The sequence below is a fragment of the Arvicanthis niloticus genome, chromosome 26 (genome assembly GCF_011762505.2).
Source record: "Arvicanthis niloticus isolate mArvNil1 chromosome 26, mArvNil1.pat.X, whole genome shotgun sequence".
Taxonomy (NCBI): domain Eukaryota; kingdom Metazoa; phylum Chordata; class Mammalia; order Rodentia; family Muridae; genus Arvicanthis; species Arvicanthis niloticus.
In genome coordinates, this window is record NC_133434.1 from 19318205 (window position 1) to 19340537 (window position 22333).

Here is a 22333-nt window from a genome sequence, read left to right on the forward strand (position 1 = left end):
AGTCTCCTTCTTACTACAGAAGTAGGAAGTTGACAGAAACCGAAGGTTAGGGTAGGTGCAGATTTCAATGGCATCTTACTATTGCCATCTGGTGGTATAAAAAATTAAAGCAGCCCCTAGTTTCTGGCTAAGTCCTTAGTGTATTGGTCTTTCCTACTCTTACTGTCAAGCAGTTTGTAAACTGTTGTGAAAACAGAGATTTAACAAACAGTACAGCCCTAACTTTGAGCTCCTTAAGGTGGACTAAATTTTCTTATTAGTATATGGAAATGCTATCTTATATTCAAGTACCTAGTTGGAAGGTTATTATATATTTAATAAGCCCATATTTCTAGGAAACTTTATAACTGGCCTTACTGGATTTTGGGAAACTTGTTTTTCCTAATGTTCTTGATCTGATAACTCATTCTGGTCACTTTTTTTGATGTTCAATCTCAAGACTCACTGATAACTTAAGCTTAGTTAACAATTAGTAACCATTTGCTGGTCTTCAGTAGAAAGAAACAAAGGTCTGTACAGAAATGGCTTTGCCTCTGAGGGTGCCATTTGCAATTTCATTCTTGTATCTGTCTCTGTGACTATGTACGTCCTTCTACAAGTTCAGGAGGCTGTCAAATACTCAACATATGTTAGTACAATATTGAAATAAAATGATTTTAGAGTTGGAAGATACCTTAATGTTTATTTATTCTAGATCACACAACTGATTTGCATATCCAAAGGGGAAAGATGGGGAATATTGGAAGGAAGGCTCTTAACTGGCTGGCTCATCACAACTCTCTGCTGCCTGTAAGGGCAAAGCAAAGATCTCAGAGTTGGGCCAGAACCTGGGGCTAGGTACTGATAGTGGGTCTATCAAAAATTCATTTATTTTTGTCTTGGATCAAAACCGGTTAGATGATGTCAGCCACAGCCTGTGTATTGACTTCAGATGCATGGATCAGTCATCATAGAAATGATGTTTGTAAATGGTGCAAAGAGCATCCCTGTCCCCAAATCAGAGAAAGTGATGATGGCCTGATGGCCCATTGGCCTTTATTACTTTACTGTGTGTTTTCTATGAAGACATTCCCAGCTTCAGGAGAACGTATCCTCAATGCAACATTAAAGTCAGGAAATTAGCACTAACACATTTTATCATTTAATCCTTAGACTTCATCCATGTTTATTCTCATATTTTCCTTTGCAGGAAAAGAGGGATCCATTTCAGGATCTGGTCACGCATGCAGCCATCACCTTCCTGTCCTCCAATTGCAGCTGCCTCTATCTTGCTTTCACTGTCTTTATCATCAGAGCTCAGGTTTGCCATCCAGTTACTTTGTAGATTGTCCATCAAGTTGTTGTTGTGCAAGGTTTCCTTCTGATCAGCTCGTACGCTTTGACTGAGACAGCGCAGATGTGATCCCATGTCCCTCTCACCACACCACAATGTGAGGTCCACAATCTCAGTACACTGCATCATCTACAGTATTCACATTGATCAGTTGACTGAGGTGGTGTTTGCCTGTTGGGTCACTTTTGCAATTAATGATCTTTACCTGAAATCATGTAAATATCCCATTCTACATCAGCTTTAGTTTATTCACTCATTTGTATCAGCATATGCCCATGTTTTTATCTAATGAATACATTCTCTTTGTCAATTTTACTTTTAATGATTTAATATTCAAATCATTCCTCATTACTAAAGGTGAGCCATTATGAGTTGGCTTTTGTGATCTGCTGATTCCCAGTCTGCTTGCTTAGTGGTGGTATAAAGTTTCACAAATGACCACTCTCATTCCCAATCTCTTTAAATATGTTTTAACAATAGTGTCACTTAACAGTACAAATACACAATGTGTGTGGTCAACCAAGGCAGTAAATATTACATTTCTATCATGATTTTGTGTTTGCTGCCCTTGAGCTTTTTTCTTGTAGTTATTCACAAATACGTAATGGGTCATTGTGATGTGCAGGCCCTCATTGTTCCATAGAACAATAAACTTGTTAATTCTACCTATGTTTAGGTACCCGTTGTTCCCTTTTCATTACTCAAGTAACTCATATTTTTTTCTGCTTCTGCCCTTGAGTCATCCAATTTCATGGAGTACTGGGTTATTTAGTGGAGAATACACATATACACATCTATACATACACATATATATGCATACTTAATATGTAAAGCTCCACAGTGACAGCACTGTTTTCTATTCCCGTTGCACACAATAGGACCTATTCCAGTTTCCTCCCTTCTGGTGCCTTCTCTGATAGTGGGAAGCCTGCCTCTCCTTATCCTTAGTATGTCTACTCTTCACCAGTCCTGCACACAATTTCCCTTGTTGCTGCCACCCATCCCCAGAACAGCACATACTGTCTGAGCCCAGAGAACAAGAAGCCGGGAAGCAAACACAGAGCTCATTTTTACTTTCTAAAGTATTTCCAAGTTGGATTTTTCCAAGTTTAGATGTCGGGAGAATGAAAAAAAAAAAGTTCCCCTGAGGTCACATGCAGAGGAAGGGCTGTAGACACAGACTGACTAACATTCTGCTTCCTGCTTTTTATTGGATTTTTTTTTTTCAGGGGTGGGGTGGGGTGCAGGTTTGGGAATTGTTGATGTGCAGGCCAGCCTGGGGCTTCCATACAGATGCTTTGAGAGGGTATTCCACAGTTTGTGTTTTTGTGATTGCCTGTGCTGCTGTATAGAGCAAGGAAAACAGAACCTAGAGGTGGGCTTTCCAAGCTCCCTGGTCACCTCTTAATCCCGATCAGTAACAGCACCAGCCCTTGAACATCAGTTAGAAGCCACTGGATGACAATCATTGCAAGTCTGCTGTGCAGCAGCCCCTGGGCAAGGTGCCTTCTCACAAGGCTAAGCTGGGTGAGGCTCTCGGAGGAGTACAGCCAGAACTTGGGGACCCAGAAGGAAGTTGTAGTGCTGTGCTCACCCCTAAAACCTGAGCTGAGCCTTTTCATAAGCTTTCTGAATATTGTCCTTGTAAGAAACCGGAGGCCTTTGCTTCTCCTTCTTCATTCTTGCCAGTTTTTCCATATGTCTTAGTAATATATTTCATTTTCTACCCACCCACTCTCCTTGCTCCTCCCCATTCTGTCAGGGGAGAATTCATAGATGTCATTGGTCACAAATCCACTCTCCATACTTGCCAAAGTCACAAACCCACTTTCCGAAGGGTTCACAGCCATGTTGTCATAGTCAGAAGACATGTCATCTGGCATGGCTTCCCCAGAACACACGCGGAAGGAGATGTTCTTCAGGTCTGGCCGGGGCTCGGCTAAATCAGCTTCACTTTGTTTTCTGATGACGTTGTAAACGTCTAGGTTGGGGCTGTTTTCTTGGTGAGGAGTGGGCCAAATGGTGTGCTGCTCCTTTGTGCTAGGGTCTGGCTGCTCTCGTTTTCTAGAAGAAGAGAACCAGGCTGAGTATTTGAGACCAGGGTTTTGAGAATGTCCCTGTTCCTATTAAAGTGGAGGAAGTGACCTCAGGAAGTCATCTCTCTCTGCTTCTCACCTACCTACACCAACAGGCTCTGTGGGTCTGGTAGAAGACACCCCAGGAAACTGTTCTACTCATGGTCTTCCCACACCTACCATTCACTGTCTTAGTTCAGGTTCCAGGACTTCTTGGAGAATGTGGGGCCAGAAAACAGTAGAAAAGAATTACACTAAACCAAGCCAATCCAAACCAAACCAAACCAAACCAAACCAAACCAAACCAAACCAAACCCTAGCCAATTGAACAATAAAACAAAAACTCATCTCTAAAAAACTTAGCCATATTCTACCGTAAATATAGACAATAAACAAGAGTAGGATTAATAATGTCATTGACTCTACCACCAACAGAAATCACATTCCCATACCATATCAGCTACTACAGCTGCTTTGGAATAGTTCAGGCTGACCTCTATTTCAATTTTATACTTATACCCACCACTAAGAATCACTAATAAAGAAACAAATTAGTTTTGCAAAGTATTTTTGCTTTGGAAAGTATTTTTGCTAAACTCTGCAAATAGTATAATTGTGTCCTTCTGTTATCAATGCATCTTGTTTGTAACCCTTAAAAATTTTGTTTAAGGGACTGGGGATATAGCCAAATGCAACTTGTCTGGCACATGGAAGGCCCTGAGGTCCCAGGACTATTTAAAAAATGAAGGAAGAAGAACAGGAAAGAAGGACACACAGACACACAAGAGACAGAGAGAGAGAGAGAGAGAGAGAGAGAGAGAGAGAGAGAGAGAGAAAGAGAGAGAGAGAAACTGTTCCCTAGCCTTGGCAAAGGGACAAATGCATTTAAAGTGGAAATCAAGAACCAATTATAGATAAGTCATTAGAAAATGTATCTGTAATTGTTTAATTGAATTCTATTTTAAATTCAAGAAAATTACTGACAAAAATGATTATAGTAATGGCTAATACTTTTGAGTGTTTATTATATGCTTGTTATATATATTGTATACATATATATTTATATATATTTATATACATATATTTATATATGTATTGCTTAAACTCATAATAATCATTTGAGGGGATTATTAAATGAAATAGGTTCTGCATTGTTAAAAATGTATCTCAATGCTCATCAAAGTGAGTTCAACTTAAGTTGGACTCTGATTTTTCTGCTGTAAAAGTGAGGATGCTAGCATACTTGAGTGTCTACCTTGATGATAGGCAGCAACAGTGTAACGAGGAGCAGTCACATCTACTTAGAATACATGATTCTTTTTCCAGATTACACACAGAGGCTGCCTATGCTACCTAGTTTAGCTTCTTTGCAACAATACACGTTTGAAACAATTTAAAAGAAACGTCAGTTTAAAAGAATTTGGCTGATTCATTCTGAATAAAGTGGCGTTGTGTCCGATGCTTCCCAGCATCCTTTGGAACACACAGTTTTCATGTGGCCCATTAGTCATTCCTTACTCAACAAACATTTTTGGAATGAGGACCTACATTTAGGAGAACACTCTGCTGGGTGATCCGTGGGTGCACAGGAAGTGAATAACACTGTTTTACCTTCCACTTTGCTTGAAAATCTTCCACACACACAGAAGAGAAAGGACAGAGGACTGCTAGCGTAATCACAACTCAGCACAGATGCTCAGAGAAATGCTGTTTGTTTGGCTTGTGGACCTCGGGTCCTGCCAGAATTTACTCTCAGTTCTATAGTGATTCTTCTCTCAGCGATGTCATAGCTTTTAATGATGTCAACCAGGCAACATCTGAGTGCAGAGGGAGCAAAGGTTTACATGATGAAGGTTCTACTTGCCTTCTACAGATCCAAACCCAACACACAGCAGAAGTCACCACAAGTAGGAGGAAAAGGGGAATACTGGGAATTAGGATGTAGGCAAGATTCAAAGCAGCCTCTGAAAAAGAAAAAGTCATATATTAGCTTGGTGATCTCTCTCTCTCTCTCTCTCTCTCTCTCTCTCTCTCTCTCTCTCTGTATGTGTGTGTGTGCATGTATGTATGTATGTATGTATGTATGTATGTATGTATGTATGTTTTCAAACAAGGGTTTAAAAAGCACAGTCAATAGAGTATTCTAAGCAGCACATCCTAGGAAACAGATGCAGTTTCCCAGTTAGCAGAGTCCTCAGTTTCAACAAAGGAGCATTTTCTACCTTAACCAATCAATCTAGGTGACACTGTACGCAAGTTTAAATTTTGGAGTCTTGTATATATTGTAAAATCATGTTTGATTTTTTTCATACTAAAAAGATCCTCCTTTTCCACATACTTCTTTGTAAAACAGGGCTTGTTGGAGGCAGTGTATACATCTCTGCTCCCACAGACAGTCACAGAAATTCCCAGGCTTGGAAGGAGGAGTGAAAAGGATCAAGCCAAAAGTCCCAGTGTCATTTGCAGGGAAGAGAAAGATCACAGACCTTCCCAGCACATCTGACCAAGGCCAAATGGCTTCAGCTAAATCCCTAAGTGCTGGGAAGAACACTGAGGGTCGTCTTTTTTCTTCTTCTTCCAATTCTGTATTGTCTGAAACAATACTGGATGTTGTTCCCTTCAGGGTTGTGAGAAAAATCGAGGATTAGAAACTAACCTTTCTGTTTTCACTGATCCAAGTTTCCTGACCATCCAGAGAAACTTGACAAGCATAAATCAAAACAAAATAAAATAATATAAAACAAACAAAAACAACAAACACACTCAGAAAATAGAAAATTCACTTAAAACACCATTATAAGTGATAGAAGCCGGGCAGTGGTGGCGCACGCCTTTAATCCTAGCACTTGGGAGGCAGAGGCAGGCGGATTTCTGAGTTTGAGGCCAGCCTGGTCTACAGAGTGAGTTCCAGGACAGCCAAGGCTACACAGAGAAACCCTGTCTTCAAAAACCAAAAACCAAAAAAAAAAAAAAAATGATAGAAATGCCACTTACTTTGGACAGCACTTTATTCTCTTTTAAAGACATTTTCACATATCTATTGGATAATGAAGGATTTGGCTATCCTCCATCTCTGGTCTTTGAAAGGAAGGCTCTAAATATTTGACATTTTCTAAGATATAAGATTGAATTTTTATTCACGAGCCTCTTGAACAGAACAGAATTTATGGTAAAGAGATTTCTTAGAATGGGGGCTGTTATACCAAGAAGACCCATCAGGTGATCATAAAGTGGGGCTTTGAGCTGGGTGGTACCAGAATTCTCCCTCGGAAATATTCCACCAATAGTGATTACCTCCATCCTGCTTAGGTGATAAAACCTAATGAAACCTCTGAACACCAAAGCCTAATGGAGCTCCCTGGGTGGGTAACACAGTATGCTAGGAGAAGTTTATTATTTACCTTTGTGAAACTAAGAGCAAAATATTCAAAAGAACTACTTAAAAGAGGAAAGATTGATTTCAGCTCAGTGTTTCAGGATGGGCTCCATGAAGTTGGGCAGAACATCATGGAGGTAAGCGATTGTAGAGGAGGTGGCTGTGCACATCATGGTGAACAGGAAGCTGAGAGAAAAGGAACATACTAGTCACCGTGTATACGCCTCAAAGGCATGCTCCCTGTGGCCCACTACCTCCAGCTAGGCCATACCCCCAAAATTTCCAGAATCTTCCATATAGTTCTACTACCTAGAGACTAAACATTCAGCACAGGAGCATTCGGAAGATATTTTATAGTCAAACCATAACAAAGAGGTTAATAGTCCTGATTCCACTGGAAGATGATAAATACGGTCCCATTTGAAACCCTTCCAGACCTTGCCCTGCCTGTGACTTTATTTGGTTGTTCTCAGCTTGTATTCTAGAGAGTAATATGTGTAGGCGCTGTATTCTTAATTCTGTGCATTCCAGTGAATTCCTGAACACGACAGCATTGGTAGGCTCTATTGGATGTGTAGTCAGTTGAACATTAGTTCGGGTGGTCTCAGGACTTCAAGATTTGTGGTTTATATCTGTCTGGTGTGAGAGTTATGGAATGTGCCTTGAAGCCATGTGCGTGCATGTATGCGTGCGCGTGTGCGTATGTGTGTAAGTGTTTGTATAGACCCTCAGTGTCAGAACTGAATCACAGTAAAACATTACATTTCATTTTAAGGACGTGATAATGCTTTCAGCTAGGTATGATAAATACTAAATGATTAAACTGAAGCACAGAGAAAAAAGTTTTAAGTTTCCCAGTGATGAAAGCACAGATTTCCCTCTTGAAACTCAGGGTAAGAGTGAAATGGAAAACTCACTAGCACTCCAGTATATCACCCCAACTATCTTTTACCTTTGACAATCAGGCTTTTAGATGTTATCTTTCACATTTCTTCGGTTTGGTCCACTGATAAATATTGATCCCAGACGTATGTATCATGGCTTGGGTTATTTACTCTTGTTTTTCTACATCTGTTCTCCCAGCCTTTATCCTATGCCACCTCCCACGGTCAGGAAAGTTCCTTTGTCTTTGCCTTTACCGAGACAGGGTGAACTTTTACCTTCTGTCTAGTCTTTCCTTCAGCCATCTTAGGATAGTACCCATTGCACTGACGAAACCTGACATTTAATACAGTGTTTGCAATGGCATAGATGCTTTGACTAATTCCATTTTTAAGGAGCTGTCTGAAGAGGAAAGTAGGAAGTGTAGCCATAGGTAATTTCTAGTCAAAGGAGTTCATTGTCTACTTTTCCCAAGTACCTCTGCATTCTTTAAATGTTTCTTTGGTGTCTTCCTTCTGTTTTTCTTCTGGAAGCATGGGTGTTGTTGGCTCAGTTGCTTCACCTGGGAGAGATACATATGGGCTTGAGAACTTGGAAGAACGGTGCTATAGCCTGAGGTCTTGCCACAGGTAGAGTGAGATTCAAGAAAACAGTAGTTATCCTACCAATGTCATTTATAAATACAGCAAAGTACCAAGTGTTAGATTTGTTGCAATAGAGGTTTTTCTTCATTGTGTGTGTTTCTGGGTGTTCTGTGTATGTGTGTGAAAAAATGTGGATCTATGTATTTTATGTATGTACATAAACTAGAGGTTGATATCAGGTATCTTCCACTACTGTTCCCTACCTTGTGTTTTGAGGCAGAGTCTCTCTGAACATGGAGCTTGAGATTCAGGTAGATTGAATGGAAAGTCAACCCTGTCTCTGCCTCCCCAGCAGTGGGATGGAAGGGGAATATCACTGCGCCAAGCTTTTGTCATGGATTCTGGAGATCTAACTCAGGTTTTCATACTTGCACAGCGAGCACTTTACCTACTGAGCCATCTCCCCAGACATGTCTTCATGTTTTTGGTGAGACCCTTGTTGCCAGTGCTCAGGTACCAAAGCAGTTAATAAGTAGTTGGAGTTGAGCAACATAAGGACTAAAATACCTGGGGAAAGGTACAATGACTTACTGCTAGGATCATACAAGACCAGTTAGGCTCATTCTTATCTCATTGATTATATTGACAATATGATAATGACGATGATAAGCACCAGTGGTGATGATGATGGTGCATCCAAAAACAAAGTTTTCAAACCATTACTTTTCAGTTTTGACTGCTGTTGATAACAGTAGGAAGAGAGTGATGAGCTAGCTGCCACAATTGAGTGTGACAGATATCTGTCCAACTTTCCTGGGGAAACACCAGTGGTCTTCCTGCTGAGCAATCTGTTCTAAAGGCATGATGCTAAATCTATAAAGAGGGCTGCGAAATGTCCCAAGTTAACCAAAATTTCATATGACAGACTTACCTCCAGGCCTAGCAGAGGGCAGTACACTTGGTTTATCTGCAGCAGAAAAAAAAAAACAACAACAAATCTTACATTTTCCTTTATCTTAAGGAAATCAGCTAGAGTGTAGCATGTAATTCCAATGAATTCTGTTTATTATCACCATGTTAACCATTGTTAACAGATACTAGAGATGGCTTGCTTGAGTCAAAGAATTTGTTGCACATAAACATTAGCTTTCCTTCAGCTTTAATTCAGTGTCTTTTTTTTTTTTTTTTTAACTTCTAGGCTTTCAAATGTACACAAAAATAAGAATCTTGTATACTGAGCCCCTGCGTGCCTCTGCCTCATCAGCATGGGGCTACCTGAGCTCCAGCATTAATCTCTTCTCCCGCACGGCAGTTCCTAGCTGGGATTGTCTTAAGTGGTCCAAGATATTTTATCGGTTCATACTGAGGACATTGCAGAGAGCAACAAACACTAGGTCTGTAAGAAGGAAAAGTGGTTGAAGGATTGGCCAGTTTCAAGGCAGAAACTGGTGATTAACCTTGAGATACGTAAAACATTCCCAAGAGCTTCTAAGGAGATGTTTCTGCTGTTGGCTGGCCTTGTATTAGCATGGGGTCTCTTATGCTAATCAGATGCCTGGAATTCATAGGAGCACGGAGGTTTTAGTGATATAGTTGTCAGGTGCAGATATCAGGAATTTTATTCAGAAAGGGAAGTCATGATTAATCTTTTTTCTTTACATATGTGTGTGTATACATGATCAAATTGCATTTATTTGTTGCTAAAACTTACCCACGTAGGATATTATGTGATGCTACAGAGCATTCTAAGCATTTTATAAAAACAGTCTCAATCTTGATAACAGGCTTATAGAGGAGCCTTGTTATTATCGTTCTTACTTTGTACATGAAGAAACTAAAATACAAGGGTTTAAATAACATACTTAAATTTTATAGCTAATCATTAGTTAAAAGATATTTTAACTAACCAAAGAAGACATAATTATGCCACTTAATAAAGATAAAACAACAAAATGTGAAAGAATCTAAGTCAATTGAAGAGCTTATATTCTGACATCCTGTGATCACTGTATATGTAACTCTGACCACTGACAATGTGGCCATGAGCATAGTATATATCTGTGCACAGTGGCCATGGACACGGTGATCTATGCACAGTGGCCATGAGCACAGCATCTGTGCACAGTGGCTATGAGCACAGCATCAGTGTATAGTAGCTGTGAGCACAGCATCTGTGCACAGTGGCCATGAACACAGCAGCAGTGCACAGTGCCATTATTCCTTGCATAGTATCTGCCACACCTCAGATGATTTCTGCCTCATTCCCACAGAATGTTCCTGTCTCTTTAGCACACAATCTGGCTAGTAGGTCACCTATTCCACATGATCACATTCTGAAATCTAGTTTTAGTTACAGCCATTCACTCTCACAGTCCTTAACCAGTGTTTCATAATATTAGTAGGGTGTTGTACCATCCTGTGGGAATGATAGAACTAATTTCTCTTTAATTCATTGGGTGGCTAGAAATGTATGCTTCCAGACTTGACAAATGTTCAGGAAAGGGACAAAAAGTAAGTAGGCATATAAACACTCTGTGTGTGAGGCAGTCTGATCCTCGGAGGCTTCCAACAGTACTTAAAATTTTTGTCTTGAAATTGTTACAGATTTATAAAAAATCTTATAAGACTCTACAAAGAATCTGAACATCTTTTCTAATTGTTTTGCCATCTTGCCTACTTATTATTTGTGTCTGTAAACACATATATACATATATTTACATGCATTCATGCACACACATAACTTTTCTTCAGAGAGTAAGTTGCTGATATGACATGGGACCCCCTAACTTCTAATGAATTTGATCTTAAACATAGAGTGCATTCTCTTATATAAACATGTATAGTGGTCACAGCCAGGGAATGGACATTGATAAGATGCTGTTATTTAATCTACAGACCTTATCTGTATCCTGTCAACTGACCCAGTTATGCCACTTATCATCACTGCTATCACCATCCTCTTGGGCTAGGCTACATCCTCTAGGACCAGGGTGACTTCTTGTTGCATTTAGTTGTTAGGCAAGAAGGTGATGCTTAACCTGAAACCTGAAGGGTGAGACTGAGTTGACTGGGGAAGCAGGGAATGTTTCAGGTACAGGAAGTACCAGATAAGAGCTTTCAAGAAACTGCACTGAGTTCAAAAGTATTGGAAAGGAGTGAAGGGAGGAGCTAAGAGGTGAGGATAGAAAACGGGGCAGGATCTTATCACGAGGACCTTTTCCCTGTAAGTAAGATAAATGAGTGTGTCTTGTGGGTATAGGACTTTGCAAGGGCAAGCAAGCATTAGTGCTTCTCTATGTGCCCCCGCCCTGTATAAGATCTCAGCTCTGTGTCCTGGGAGGCTGATCTCCATGGACTCTTTCACTGGGCATCCGAATTTCTAGGTCACGGCATGTATGCTTCATGCTCATCTTCCTGTCGGGGTGGTTTGTCAGCATCTGCATTCTGCCCCTGTTCCTGTTCCTCTGCATCTTGCTAAAATGATTCCCTTGCTTTGTTTCTTTAAGCTTAGGGGTGGTAGCCCTTCCCATTGCAGATAATCCTTGGATACTTTATCATCTCCTACTCCTGGCCTACACCTCTGCAAATAGCCTTTTATTATACTCTGTTTGCTAAACTCTTAGGGTGTGCTATCTTTTTCATGCAAGAACTCAGTCAAACTAATTCAGGCAATAATACAAGTGAGAAGTAATTTGTGTCTTTTTTAGAAAGGAACCAATGTTTTAAAAAATAAAAGGATATTAAAGCAATTTTCAAAATCTCTTATTAAGAAAAACTGTTAAAGAAGCTAAAACATTTGAACCATGAAGTTAATAGAATTTAATAAACAAAAATGATGGAAAATGGAAAGCTAGTGGTACCCAGTGCTTTCTTTTGCTCTCTCAGAAGGTGACCTTCTAAACCAGACCTGGGCTCTGCAGCCTCTGCTTTAGGCAGCTGTGTGTGGTGGGAAGAGACAGGGCATGGAGAGGAGTTCATTGGAGGCTACAATGGGCGAGGAAGAACATCTGCCAGCACAAAATTATCACCAAAGTATAAGGTAGTTAAAAGCAGTTAAAAATGGCAATAGTATTCAGTCACCAATTATAATGGATACAACTAACAAGTCATTCTACTCCTGTAGGGAAAGACTATGGAATTGGGGCTAAACAGTTGGCTTCAGGGAAGTGAGAAATTTCAGGGATAGATCAAACATGATTTTACATTTAATTCTAAGTCAAGTTTAATAAAGGAGTCTGGGAACTCAGCAGAGTTAGACTATGTATAGGCTTGTTGTCAGTTCCAACTCTTTGCAGATCTGGGAGCAAATGGAAGTGAAATTTGCAAGGCAAATATGAAGATAGCAGTTGGCTGGGGGCTTTTAAACGTATTGAAATGCCCTGCTATGTAAGACTGCCAGTGACATTGGGATACTTTGTAACTTGCCTTGTCATTAGTATGTTTAAGTTCCAAGAGACAATCTCACCTGGCTGCTAGAGTAACTGTCACCATATTCCAGGCTCCCACAGCCGACTACACAGGAAATGCATGATGGTTTGTGCCTGTTCACAACAGAAGCCTTTACTGGTTATTCACATAAATCTTGCTTCTTATCCTAACTTAGGTCCTTTCCTTTTTCAGCTCTTCTTTCCCATCTGATAGCCTCTCCTTTGCTAGAATTATTTCTAAGTGAGGAAGTGTCATTATGTTTCCATTTACAAGAATTCTCAGTCTAATGTTTCTGGCATTTGGAACAATGGGCTTCCTCAGTGAGTATAGAGTATGTTCTTGGTATCAGCAGCTGTTTATGAAATGGGGAAAGAGGTTGGGAAATTAGCCATCTAGTTGGGGAAAAGAGTCATTACCGTCCGAATATTTGCAAATGAAATTGTTCTTCATGTTGCACCGGTCATCATTCCACTGGAACATGTATGAGCCCCCGATGCCGGGCGCTGCTGATGGCTGATGGTACATGACCACGCAGACCTCGCTGCCACAGGAAGGCTCATCCACATACCAGTTCCTGAAGGAAAAGGATGTACAACAGAGACCACTGGAGAAACACACCATAAGCCTTGCATGTCCTTTTGCTTTTTCTCATCAGGTTTCATTGAACCATAGATGTCAGGTTCTGCTTCTGAACATGATACAGAGAGATGGAGGAATTGAAGCACTGCCAACTAGGATAGACACATGCTGTTGATCCCTTGTGTCTGTCACAATCAATCATCTGACATTTGCCACAGCCTCTTTGCAGGGAAGAATATATTATGTTCTTAGGTCTGCAAAATGCTTATGAGGAATAGCAGCTAGCACGGAGCTAGTCTGGAGGATCCTAATGCATGTCTTCTTCCTTTTTGGCTTTATACTAGTTAGGCTTTTTTTCTGTTTTTACAGAGATCGGACATACTGAGGAGAGAGATGGTATATGTCACTCAAAGCTGGCCCTGTCTCCATCTAGCTGCTTTCCAATCTATCTCTGCCTCACCAGCCCCGGATGACCAATGAGAAGATGGAGAATCTGAGGGAGATACTCCAAAATATAGAGGCTGCCAAAGTGGGAGAGGGGTTGGGGAGGGGGACAGGGGGCATCTTGGTTTTTGTTAGTTTTCAAGTTACACACACAGGATCAAGGAAATAAGGCCCTTTGTGTCCACTATGAGGTATCTTTCTTTTGCCCCTTTAACTCTTGGACAAGGTCTACTGCAACTTTAGCTTTATGATCCAGTAGTCTGCATGAGTCTAAGTTTGCAAGTACTTACCCCACCTGCGGACTGAGGGGTGGGCTTTGTAGGCTTCCTAAGTACCCAGTCTGCTTCTGCCCAGGGCTAGGATCTTGCTCTACTTCTCAGACTATCTAGACAGTGCTGCTCTGCTTGTCTTCCCAAGACTGTCCTCAGGTGAGTCAGCTAAGAGACACATCTTCTGGCAGTACCCCATATGACTCTGCTTTGGTCCCATGTTACAGTCTGCCAGAATGAAGATCCTGTGTTGTACCTACTGTGTTGAACGAGTTTCTTGAATGACAATGCAATTTACAACAAAACTACGGATATTATGCTGGAGCATCTAGGGGTTCTTGGTAGAAACTGGGCTTTGTGTCTCATCAGTTACCTGTAGCCCAACTGGCCCTCCTACAGCTTTATGGATTTATGTTACTTCATCTGAGAGAGAGAATTTATTGATTCCTAGAATAATATTTTTGGATTTGAGCCCATTTTCAGACTCATAACTCACAGATAAAGGCAGAGGCTAGATACCTAGGAAGAAAATCCTACAATGTTGATGTGTGGCAGGTGCCTATGATAAGAAATACCTCTGTTCTTTCCCCAGAAGGACTTTTAGTGAGTAATCTAAATAACCATAGACCCGTGAAATGGGTATGTCTAAATATTGCTAGAATTGTTAACCATGGGGTATGGATGGGCATTGGTGTCCTCATTGCCATGTATCAGAATGGGGCAAGGTATTTAACCAGTCAGTGTACAGTGAGACCTAACCAGTAGTCATTGGCCCAGCTCTAAAATGTGTGACTCTAAAATGCTGTTATGAGACTGAGGCTATGTAGCCCACCCAGTTGATCCTTTAGCCAGCTGAGGCCAAACACGAACTTGAAGTCCTGATCCTCCAGCTTCTATATCCAGAGGACGAAGGATCCTATTAAAGGTTTGTGTGCCTCCATTGTCCTATTTTTAGAGGTTGCTGGGGATGGAACCCAGGGCTTCTGAATAGACTTGTTCAGTAGCTGGTATAGTTCCACATTGGCTCCTTCAGCTACCACAGTGTAGAATGCCAAGCATAAGCCTCTGAGATGCGTTCCCCTCACCAACAGCACTGTGTCCAGAGACAGACAGCAGGAAACAGTGGTGTCAAGGCCTGATAATGTAGAGTGGTGCCTCCCATCATGTCTCTGCCGAGTTCATTGTCTGACTCCTGGAAAACGCAGGCAGATCCCAAAGGCTTACATAGAAGGAACACACATTCAACCCCGCAGAGCTCTAAATGTGGCCGATGTTCTATATGTGCTATCCTTGCTTGAGAGGTATGCAGATCTGATTACCACATGCAAGAGGCTCTGGAACAGAGTCCTTGGGAATGGACAACAGAATACACATAGTTTTGCCTTATTTTGATTTTTTTCCTTCACACCCAGTTATAATAATACCTGGATTTCTTATGAATTGTGCAGAAAATCACACCAGCCCATTATACTGCTGAATAGTGTGCCAGTGGCACCAGATGAGCAAGAAAGGATTTTTAAAAAGGATGATATATTGGAGATCTTAGTAAGACTCATGCATTCTAGAAGGTTGGAGAAAACCCTGTGAATGGTCAGGACCTATCATTTCATTGGATTGGATGGGTATCTAGTGATCTGGAGAATACCAGAACATCCCTTTCAAATTAAATAACAAACTATTATATCATACAATAATTTAAAGGAAGCATAGCACCTGGCAGGTCTCTCTGGGTTCCAGAGGTTTCATGTTTCTCACCTGAGAGCATTACTGTGGTCTACGTGACAGAACAGAAAGGGACTTCAAGGCTGGTCTAGGCTTAGGCATGTCTCACAGCTGAGCTTCCTCCACTTCTTCCTCAGCTCACACCCCAGTGCATGGAAGAGTCCCTGTGACTAGTTGATACAGTCAGATCAGGCTTGGTTCATGGGTACATTTGCCAATCGAAACCAGACAAGCGAAAAAGACTGTGGGCTTTACTGCAGCTGCACTAGGAGGTGGCCTTGAAGACCTGTGATAAGGGGACAGCCTCCCACTAGCTAAAGCTTTAGCTAGTATACTTCATTAGCCACTTTATATGGAAATAGAAATTTCAGACATAAAACTTGGGGGAAAAGCATATGCACATCTAACTACTGAGACTATAAATGAAAAAAGATGAAGATGGGGGATGACGACATCTCAAATACATTGAACCGAGCTCAAGGAGAGAGCGTGAAGTCTGATAACTTCTTATCATGAGATAAGCTCACCAGGAGCATCTGCCGCAGAATCAGCACAAACAACCAGGAAGACGAAAATGAGTGACCCAGGTGATGGCAACCAGCGTCTCTCAGCCACATCCATGGTAGCTCAATAGACAAATAAGGACAATAACCACGGAGGCGCTGAAGGGCTCAATGGTTTGGTTTGCACATAGCAAGCGTGTTGTGGCTGTGACTGCTGACAAGGATCCAGCCTTCCAGCAACAGAGCCATATTAAGACCGATGCTAACTCCAGCCTGGGAAGTTCCCGCTGACTCCAGAGATGGTCTGGCAATGCCAGTAGGTCAACCACTGAAACTAACAGAGGGTGGGGGGAATAAGGAAGGAACAGTGTTGCACTAGTAGTTAAGGAGACCAACATAATACTCGGAGGTAAATTAGCTGCAGTGGACCCTGAAAGGTAGCCACTCATTTTCACAGAAATAGATACATCTATTTTGTATCATTTTCACAGAAATAGATACAAAAGCATTGAGTTTGCTTTTTCCGCCTCCGAGTTTTAGTCAGATCCATTTACACCCAAGGGTGTAAATAGTATTTTATCTATCAAAATAAGACCCTAAATACAGTCTACTCAGGCAAAAAGACCTATTTTGTAGCAAAGAGGGTATGAGACTAAGCCCCTGATCATGGGAATTACTTATCAGATTACATATGACTTCATCCCAAAACTGCCAGCATGGCTCATGGGTGAACTTGCTGAATACAGCTGAAGCATCAACCTCAACAAAATTGAACTTTGGAGAGGGACATCATTCTCCAAATACTTTAAAGCAACACGTTCTATAACTCTGTATCTCTAAGATATTCCTGGGTCTGGAGCCAAGGGATAAAGGCAGCAGCTCCTCCGCTGGGTACCTTCACCACCTGTGGAGTTTCACTTTCTATCTCTGCAGTGCTATGACCTGGGAGTCTGTAGGGACTTAGTTTCCAGAGGGAACTACTTTTGCTAGGAGACATACCATGAATCTAACTGAGCCATAATCCATGGTTGCCACTGGGTGGGGGGTAGGGGTCGGGGGCTTTCTGTGGTCAGAGATCAGCAGACAAGGGGAGATGTCAGTATCTCTGCAGGAGGTTATTTACATGGGAGGAGGTGGTAATTGGTAAGAAGAGGTTTCCACATTATGTACTTGGGAATATTTTCATTTTTCATGTCCCACTTTTGAAAGTCAATTGTAAATACATTAACTCTGGGCTGAGAAGTGCAAGTTGACTAGAACCTCCCGTTCTTCAGAGATGATGATCTGGTTATGCTACTTAGTCAGCCATTGAGACCAGCAAAAGGGGTAGGGTATGTTATGGGACATTGAAGGTGTAATATCAGCCAGTGTCAGTTGTGGCTATAAGACCATCTTCATTGATGAGAAATATTCTTTCTACTCTGAGTCTTGTCTTTCAAAATTTCTTCCAGGAAAAGAAGGCTAAGAGTCTTGGGGGAGTTTCTCTTACAATTTATATGAAGATGAGATCTGGTAAGTATAATCAGTATTCAGTGAGAGCTGGCATGATAGCTTAATGTAACAGATAAACTACCTTAAACTATCATTTAAAAATATTTTATTTATTTTATATGTATAGGTGTTTTGCCTGCTTGCACATCTGTGTACCATGTGCATGCAGTGCCTGCAAAGTTGAGAAAAGGGCATCAAATCCCCTGGAGCTGAAGTGTTACAGATGGTTGCATGCTGCCATGTATGTGCTGGAGACTAAACCTGGGTCTGCTGCAAGAGCAGCCATTGCTCTTAACTGCTGAGGTATCTCTCCAGCCCAGATAGATTATATTTTAATCTGTATATGTTTTCTCACAATTGTACAATCAATTTGGTTTCTCTGTTGTGAGCCTCTGCTTAGGTCTCTTGCCTTTTTGTCTTTGAGGCCTTTATATTTCATCATTTATGTATTTAAATTGACTTACAACTCTTTATCATATAGAGATTAACTTTTTGGCAGATTGTTCCCTCTTTTCCTATGTTGCCTTGTAATGATGCCATTTTAAGAATGTTCTTCAGTGTCCCTGTATCCTTAGGAAGAGATGATGACGACGTCACTGTGGACAGTGGGGTGTCAGGGCTCATCAGGATCTTGAGGCTGTGAGTTTGAGAGTTTCCTACAAAACTGCAGCTTTCTTATAGTCTCCACCCTTGGTCAGTCCATAGAGTAAGATATTGGTTGTGTTTTTGTTTTTTTCCATTTATCACTATTCCTTGTGGTCTGGAGTCCTTCCCTGGTCTTATCTTTATGTACCTTTAGTTTCTCAATACAGTCTTAGCTCCAAGGGTCAGAGATCCAGAACCACAGATCCCCAAGCATGGCATGCTATTGAAAAACATTCCGCTGGGCGTCACCCGCCTGAACAGGGCACTCTGGGCCCAACTCAAGGCTGAGTTTGCCACCTTTGTCACACTGCTCTGGTTGGTGGTCATTCTGTTGGAACTGCCACCATGGCTCTGCCTGGACTTTCTCATGATTCTGACACCATGGGTCCTGCTTGTCTCTTTTCTGAACTATGTCAAGGGAATCAGCTGCTGTGGGATTCACATGCTTACCTGAACTGTGATGTGCTTCCATCTGTCCAAGCATAAAGGTCCTGGCAGGCTGTCTTGTTGTTCTGTTTCTCCTCCAACCTCTTGAGGCCAATCCAGAAATCACCATCAGATGCCAGGAGGTTTTCAATGAACTTTTCTATCAACCTCTGCTCATCCTCTGTTTCGATGCTGACTAGCTCTCCCCCATCCTCCACGCAGGCTTCTCTGGCTTCCTCAAAGTTCAGTCTTTGAAAGGCATCATGGAAATAAATGACTTTATAGCATGGCCTCCGTGTCCCTCCCCGGCAGACCAGCTGCCCTAGAGAGAGGGGGGGTGCCGGGGAAAGAGAAAGCAACCTGTTTCAGTACCCCATGAAAGTATACCAGAGCACATGTACTTAGCAACATCTCAATGAAGCTGTCTGTGGGCAGGAATTCAGATTGTCCACCTGTGGACTGTTAACCACTCCGGCTTTCTAGAGAAAATTAGTACTCTTAGCAACACCAAGTTAAAGTGATTTTACACAATGATGCTTGTATTATATAGGGGATCCATACTTTTTGTCCTAGTGCAGATTGATGAAGATATTTCTATATTTTAAAAAGAGTAGGTAAATATTTACAGCTTTACTTGATGCGTATTAATAAGACATTTATGGTCTTAGGGAGTCTCATGGAATTATGGGGCCTCGAATAAGTGTTGCTGTGAAGTGCTTCCTTCAGTGTAGAGGGACATTCTGAAGTCAGTCGTGGATTCCGCTACCCTGAAATCCCTTCTATGCAGTAGAACTAACTTGCTCATCTCTGGTGTGAGCAGAAGCTAAGAGCATTCATGGGGTTTTCTGCTGCTCATAGTCATGTCTCTGACCTAAAGACAATAGCTAGAGTTTACTGAACTTTTTCCATGTCCCATTAGCTATGGTAAAGGTTTTATAATTTCCTTTGGCCCTCATAACACACTTCTGTGTCAGGACTGTTTATGCCTCCCTTTATAAGTGAGAAAACTGAAGTCACGGAAAGCGCTTTGTCATAAGCTGTTGGAAGCATTGGCACAGGCAGAATCCAGAGCTGAGTATAGACTCAAACCAGAATCACTGAACTGTCTTGATGATTCCCCACTCCTTGACAGGCTCAGTGCACTGGGAGCCCATCTCTCATTTGATTGACACTTGATGGACTGAAGACTGTTCAGAAAAATGGGTGAGAGCAGCAAGTAGCAAGCTGTTCACGTAGCTTCTGTCTGGATGACTGGAGTCTTGCTGCAGCTGAAACCCATCCCAGTCATCCCTCTGTTCAGTCAGCATTTATTGGGTAAATCCTCTTTGACTGGTGTGCTAGGTATTGAGAATACAGAAATGCCAGTTCCTAACCCACAGGAGCCCACAGCATGGTTCTGAATCTTAGGGTACAAAATAAAAACCAAATTTCAACAAGGAGACTAGTCCCTGTAATAAAAGAGCCAAACTTCAGGTTACAGGTATGAATTACTGCCATAGAGGAAGGCATAAATGTTTTTTTTACTGCCAGACCTTCTGGAATGTTTTAATTTCCCCAACATGATTTCAGCTCTGCAGAAAGACAATATTTATTATGGCCAATAATTGTCCAGCATACAAGCCAAATGGCCACAGACAGTGCTGTCTTTGAAGGAGCAATCCAAGATTCTCCCCCAAACTCCATGCTTTGATAAATTCTCAGTGGGCAAGGATCTGGGAGCATCCTGTGTCGCCTTTCTTGTAGAAGAAGCTGTTAGAAGCTTGCAGAAGAGATTTCTAACAGGACAGGCTCCCAGCAGATGAGAAGTGCTCAGAAGCTGGGATTCTCACCAGGGAAGTGTTCCAGAGAGAGCACAAGCATTGGAGGATGATGGAGAGAGCCCTGAGCCTCCCCAGACCTGGCACAACAGAAACTGGAGTTGCTTTTACTAGTGGTCCGACTTTCCAGGCCAGACTGCCAAGAGAGAGCTAACACCTTGATAGAGTTTCCTGTATGGTCCAGGCTGGCTGCATATGTCTAGTGAGTTCTAGGGAGTACCAGAGCTGGAAGGAGGCCCAGGACCCATCTGGTTCCCTGCCTTCAGGAAGTCTCTTTCTTTTCTCATTTGCAGGAAGGGGAAGGGCAGGCAGGAGGTCTCCTGTCACCAAGATCCCTGCAGCCCAACCCCACCCCCCACCCCCCACCCCCCACCAGCGGCTCCGAGCAGCTCCTTTGCTGAGCCGAACCACATCCCCTCCCTCCTCCCCCCATCCTGAAACCAACGTTAGATTTCTTAAATCAGACCCACACGCTAGAATACAGTGGGGATTCTCATTCTCCTCCATCCTTCTTGGCCAAAGGGAACCAGATAAAAAGATACTGACCGCCCCTCCCACCCCGACCCCACATGCAGACCCAGTGGACGGAGAAAGAAGTCGGAGCACTGTACCTCCTCTGGGGTCCAAGTCCGGGGCTGCAGTGACACACACACACACACACACACACACACACACACACACACACACACACACACACAGAGGGAAGGAAGCAGAGAGTCATTCTTGGAGCCTGGCAGGGCTGGTCCCGTGTTAAGTAGGCGCTTTCCCAATCTCCAAGTTCTTCCAGGCCAGCCACCCTCTCCTCAGAGGAGAGTAACAGGTACTGTTCCCATAGCCCTGCGAATCCAGGGGCTGCCTCCACTACAAGGGTCCAGGCAGCATGGCGCTCAAGGGGCACTCACTGGAAGAAGTTTGCCAACTGCCCCACCCAACGTGCATCCTCTTCACCCCTTGGTAACCCCGGGGAGAGAACAGACTCCCAGCGTTGCAGGATACCTAGGGTGGACACAAGAACTGGTTGCATTTTTGCTCTCTGGAAGCAGAGAACTCAGGAAGGCTGATTGTGTCCCGGGGTGGATCTGGGGATTGCCCCACTACGCAAAGGGCCAGAGGAGGGGTGCAGTGGTCCTGAAGACAGTCCTCAACTGCTGAGGCTTACTGGGCGCATCAATCCCAGGTGCTCAAGCACCAGCCCTCTACCCAGGACGCACACTCACCGCTCAGCAGGCGACCCTTCGAATCCCTTGGTTTGGCCAGCAGCACCGCCAGCAACATGGCCTGCAGCGCTGCTCCCGGCTGCATGGTTGGACTCCAGTGCCTCCCGACACCCCGGGACTAAGGCAGAGAAGTTGGCAAGTAGGCGGCTGCGTTTGGGCAACTGCAACCAAAGCAGCTTGCATCTCCCAATGATCCACAGACCCCGCACTGGGCGGAGTCCGGGAGGGCTGAGAGTCGTTGGTTGCCCCTCCACCTCCTGGGACGTCACTGCGGGGAAGGCAGCCCCTTAGGCTGGCCCGCCCCCAACGTCTAGTGCTCCAGGCTCCAGAAACTGCTAACTCAGGGGGAGTAGCCAACGGAAGGGGCCGCTCTTTGCAAAGAGCCGCCCAGGGAGATTCTGAGTTTGCCTAAGAGAAAAATCCCACTAGTTTCTGAACTCCCTGAAGGTGGAAAGCGGGTACTGTACCTTCAAACAGTATCACCTCTTACCCTCATCACTACCCAGCTCGAGTGGGCCAAAAGTAGCAAAACCCCTACTTAA

General features: G+C 42.8%; 1 protein-coding gene across 3 annotated transcripts; it reads right to left on the bottom strand.

The window, feature by feature from the left end:
• Positions 1-1140: 1140 nt before the first annotated feature.
• Layn (layilin) lies at positions 1141-22069 on the bottom strand. 3 transcript variants are annotated; one of them, XM_076925162.1, is made up of 8 exons: positions 21792-22069; positions 21186-21209; positions 18782-19079; positions 13095-13252; positions 9182-9217; positions 8145-8228; positions 5273-5372; positions 1141-3397 (listed from the first exon to the last, which is right to left on the bottom strand). In XM_076925162.1, exons 1-8 carry the CDS (start codon positions 21874-21876, stop codon positions 3037-3039), a joined length of 1146 nt encoding a protein of 381 aa, XP_076781277.1. In that variant the 5' UTR covers positions 21877-22069; the 3' UTR covers positions 1141-3036. The 3 variants fall into 3 exon arrangements, with proteins under 3 accessions (XP_076781277.1, XP_076781278.1, XP_076781279.1); XM_076925163.1 differs by lacking the exon at positions 21186-21209 and having other exon boundaries at positions 21792-22067; XM_076925164.1 differs by lacking the exons at positions 13095-13252; positions 21186-21209 and having other exon boundaries at positions 18782-19006.
• Positions 22070-22333: the final 264 nt, after the last annotated feature.

Coding starts and splice junctions, on each gene's coding strand:
- Layn (XM_076925162.1), bottom strand. CDS start 21,876: ATGCAGCCGGGAGCAGCGCTGCAGGCCATGTTGCTGGCGGTGCTGCTG. Junction 21,210..21,791: donor GAAGGGTCGCCTGCTGAGCG/GTGAGTGTGCGT, acceptor GTGTCACTGCAG/CCCCGGACTTGGACCCCAGA. Junction 19,080..21,185: donor GGACTTGGACCCCAGAGGAG/GTACAGTGCTCC, acceptor CCCTCTCTCTAG/GGCAGCTGGTCTGCCGGGGA.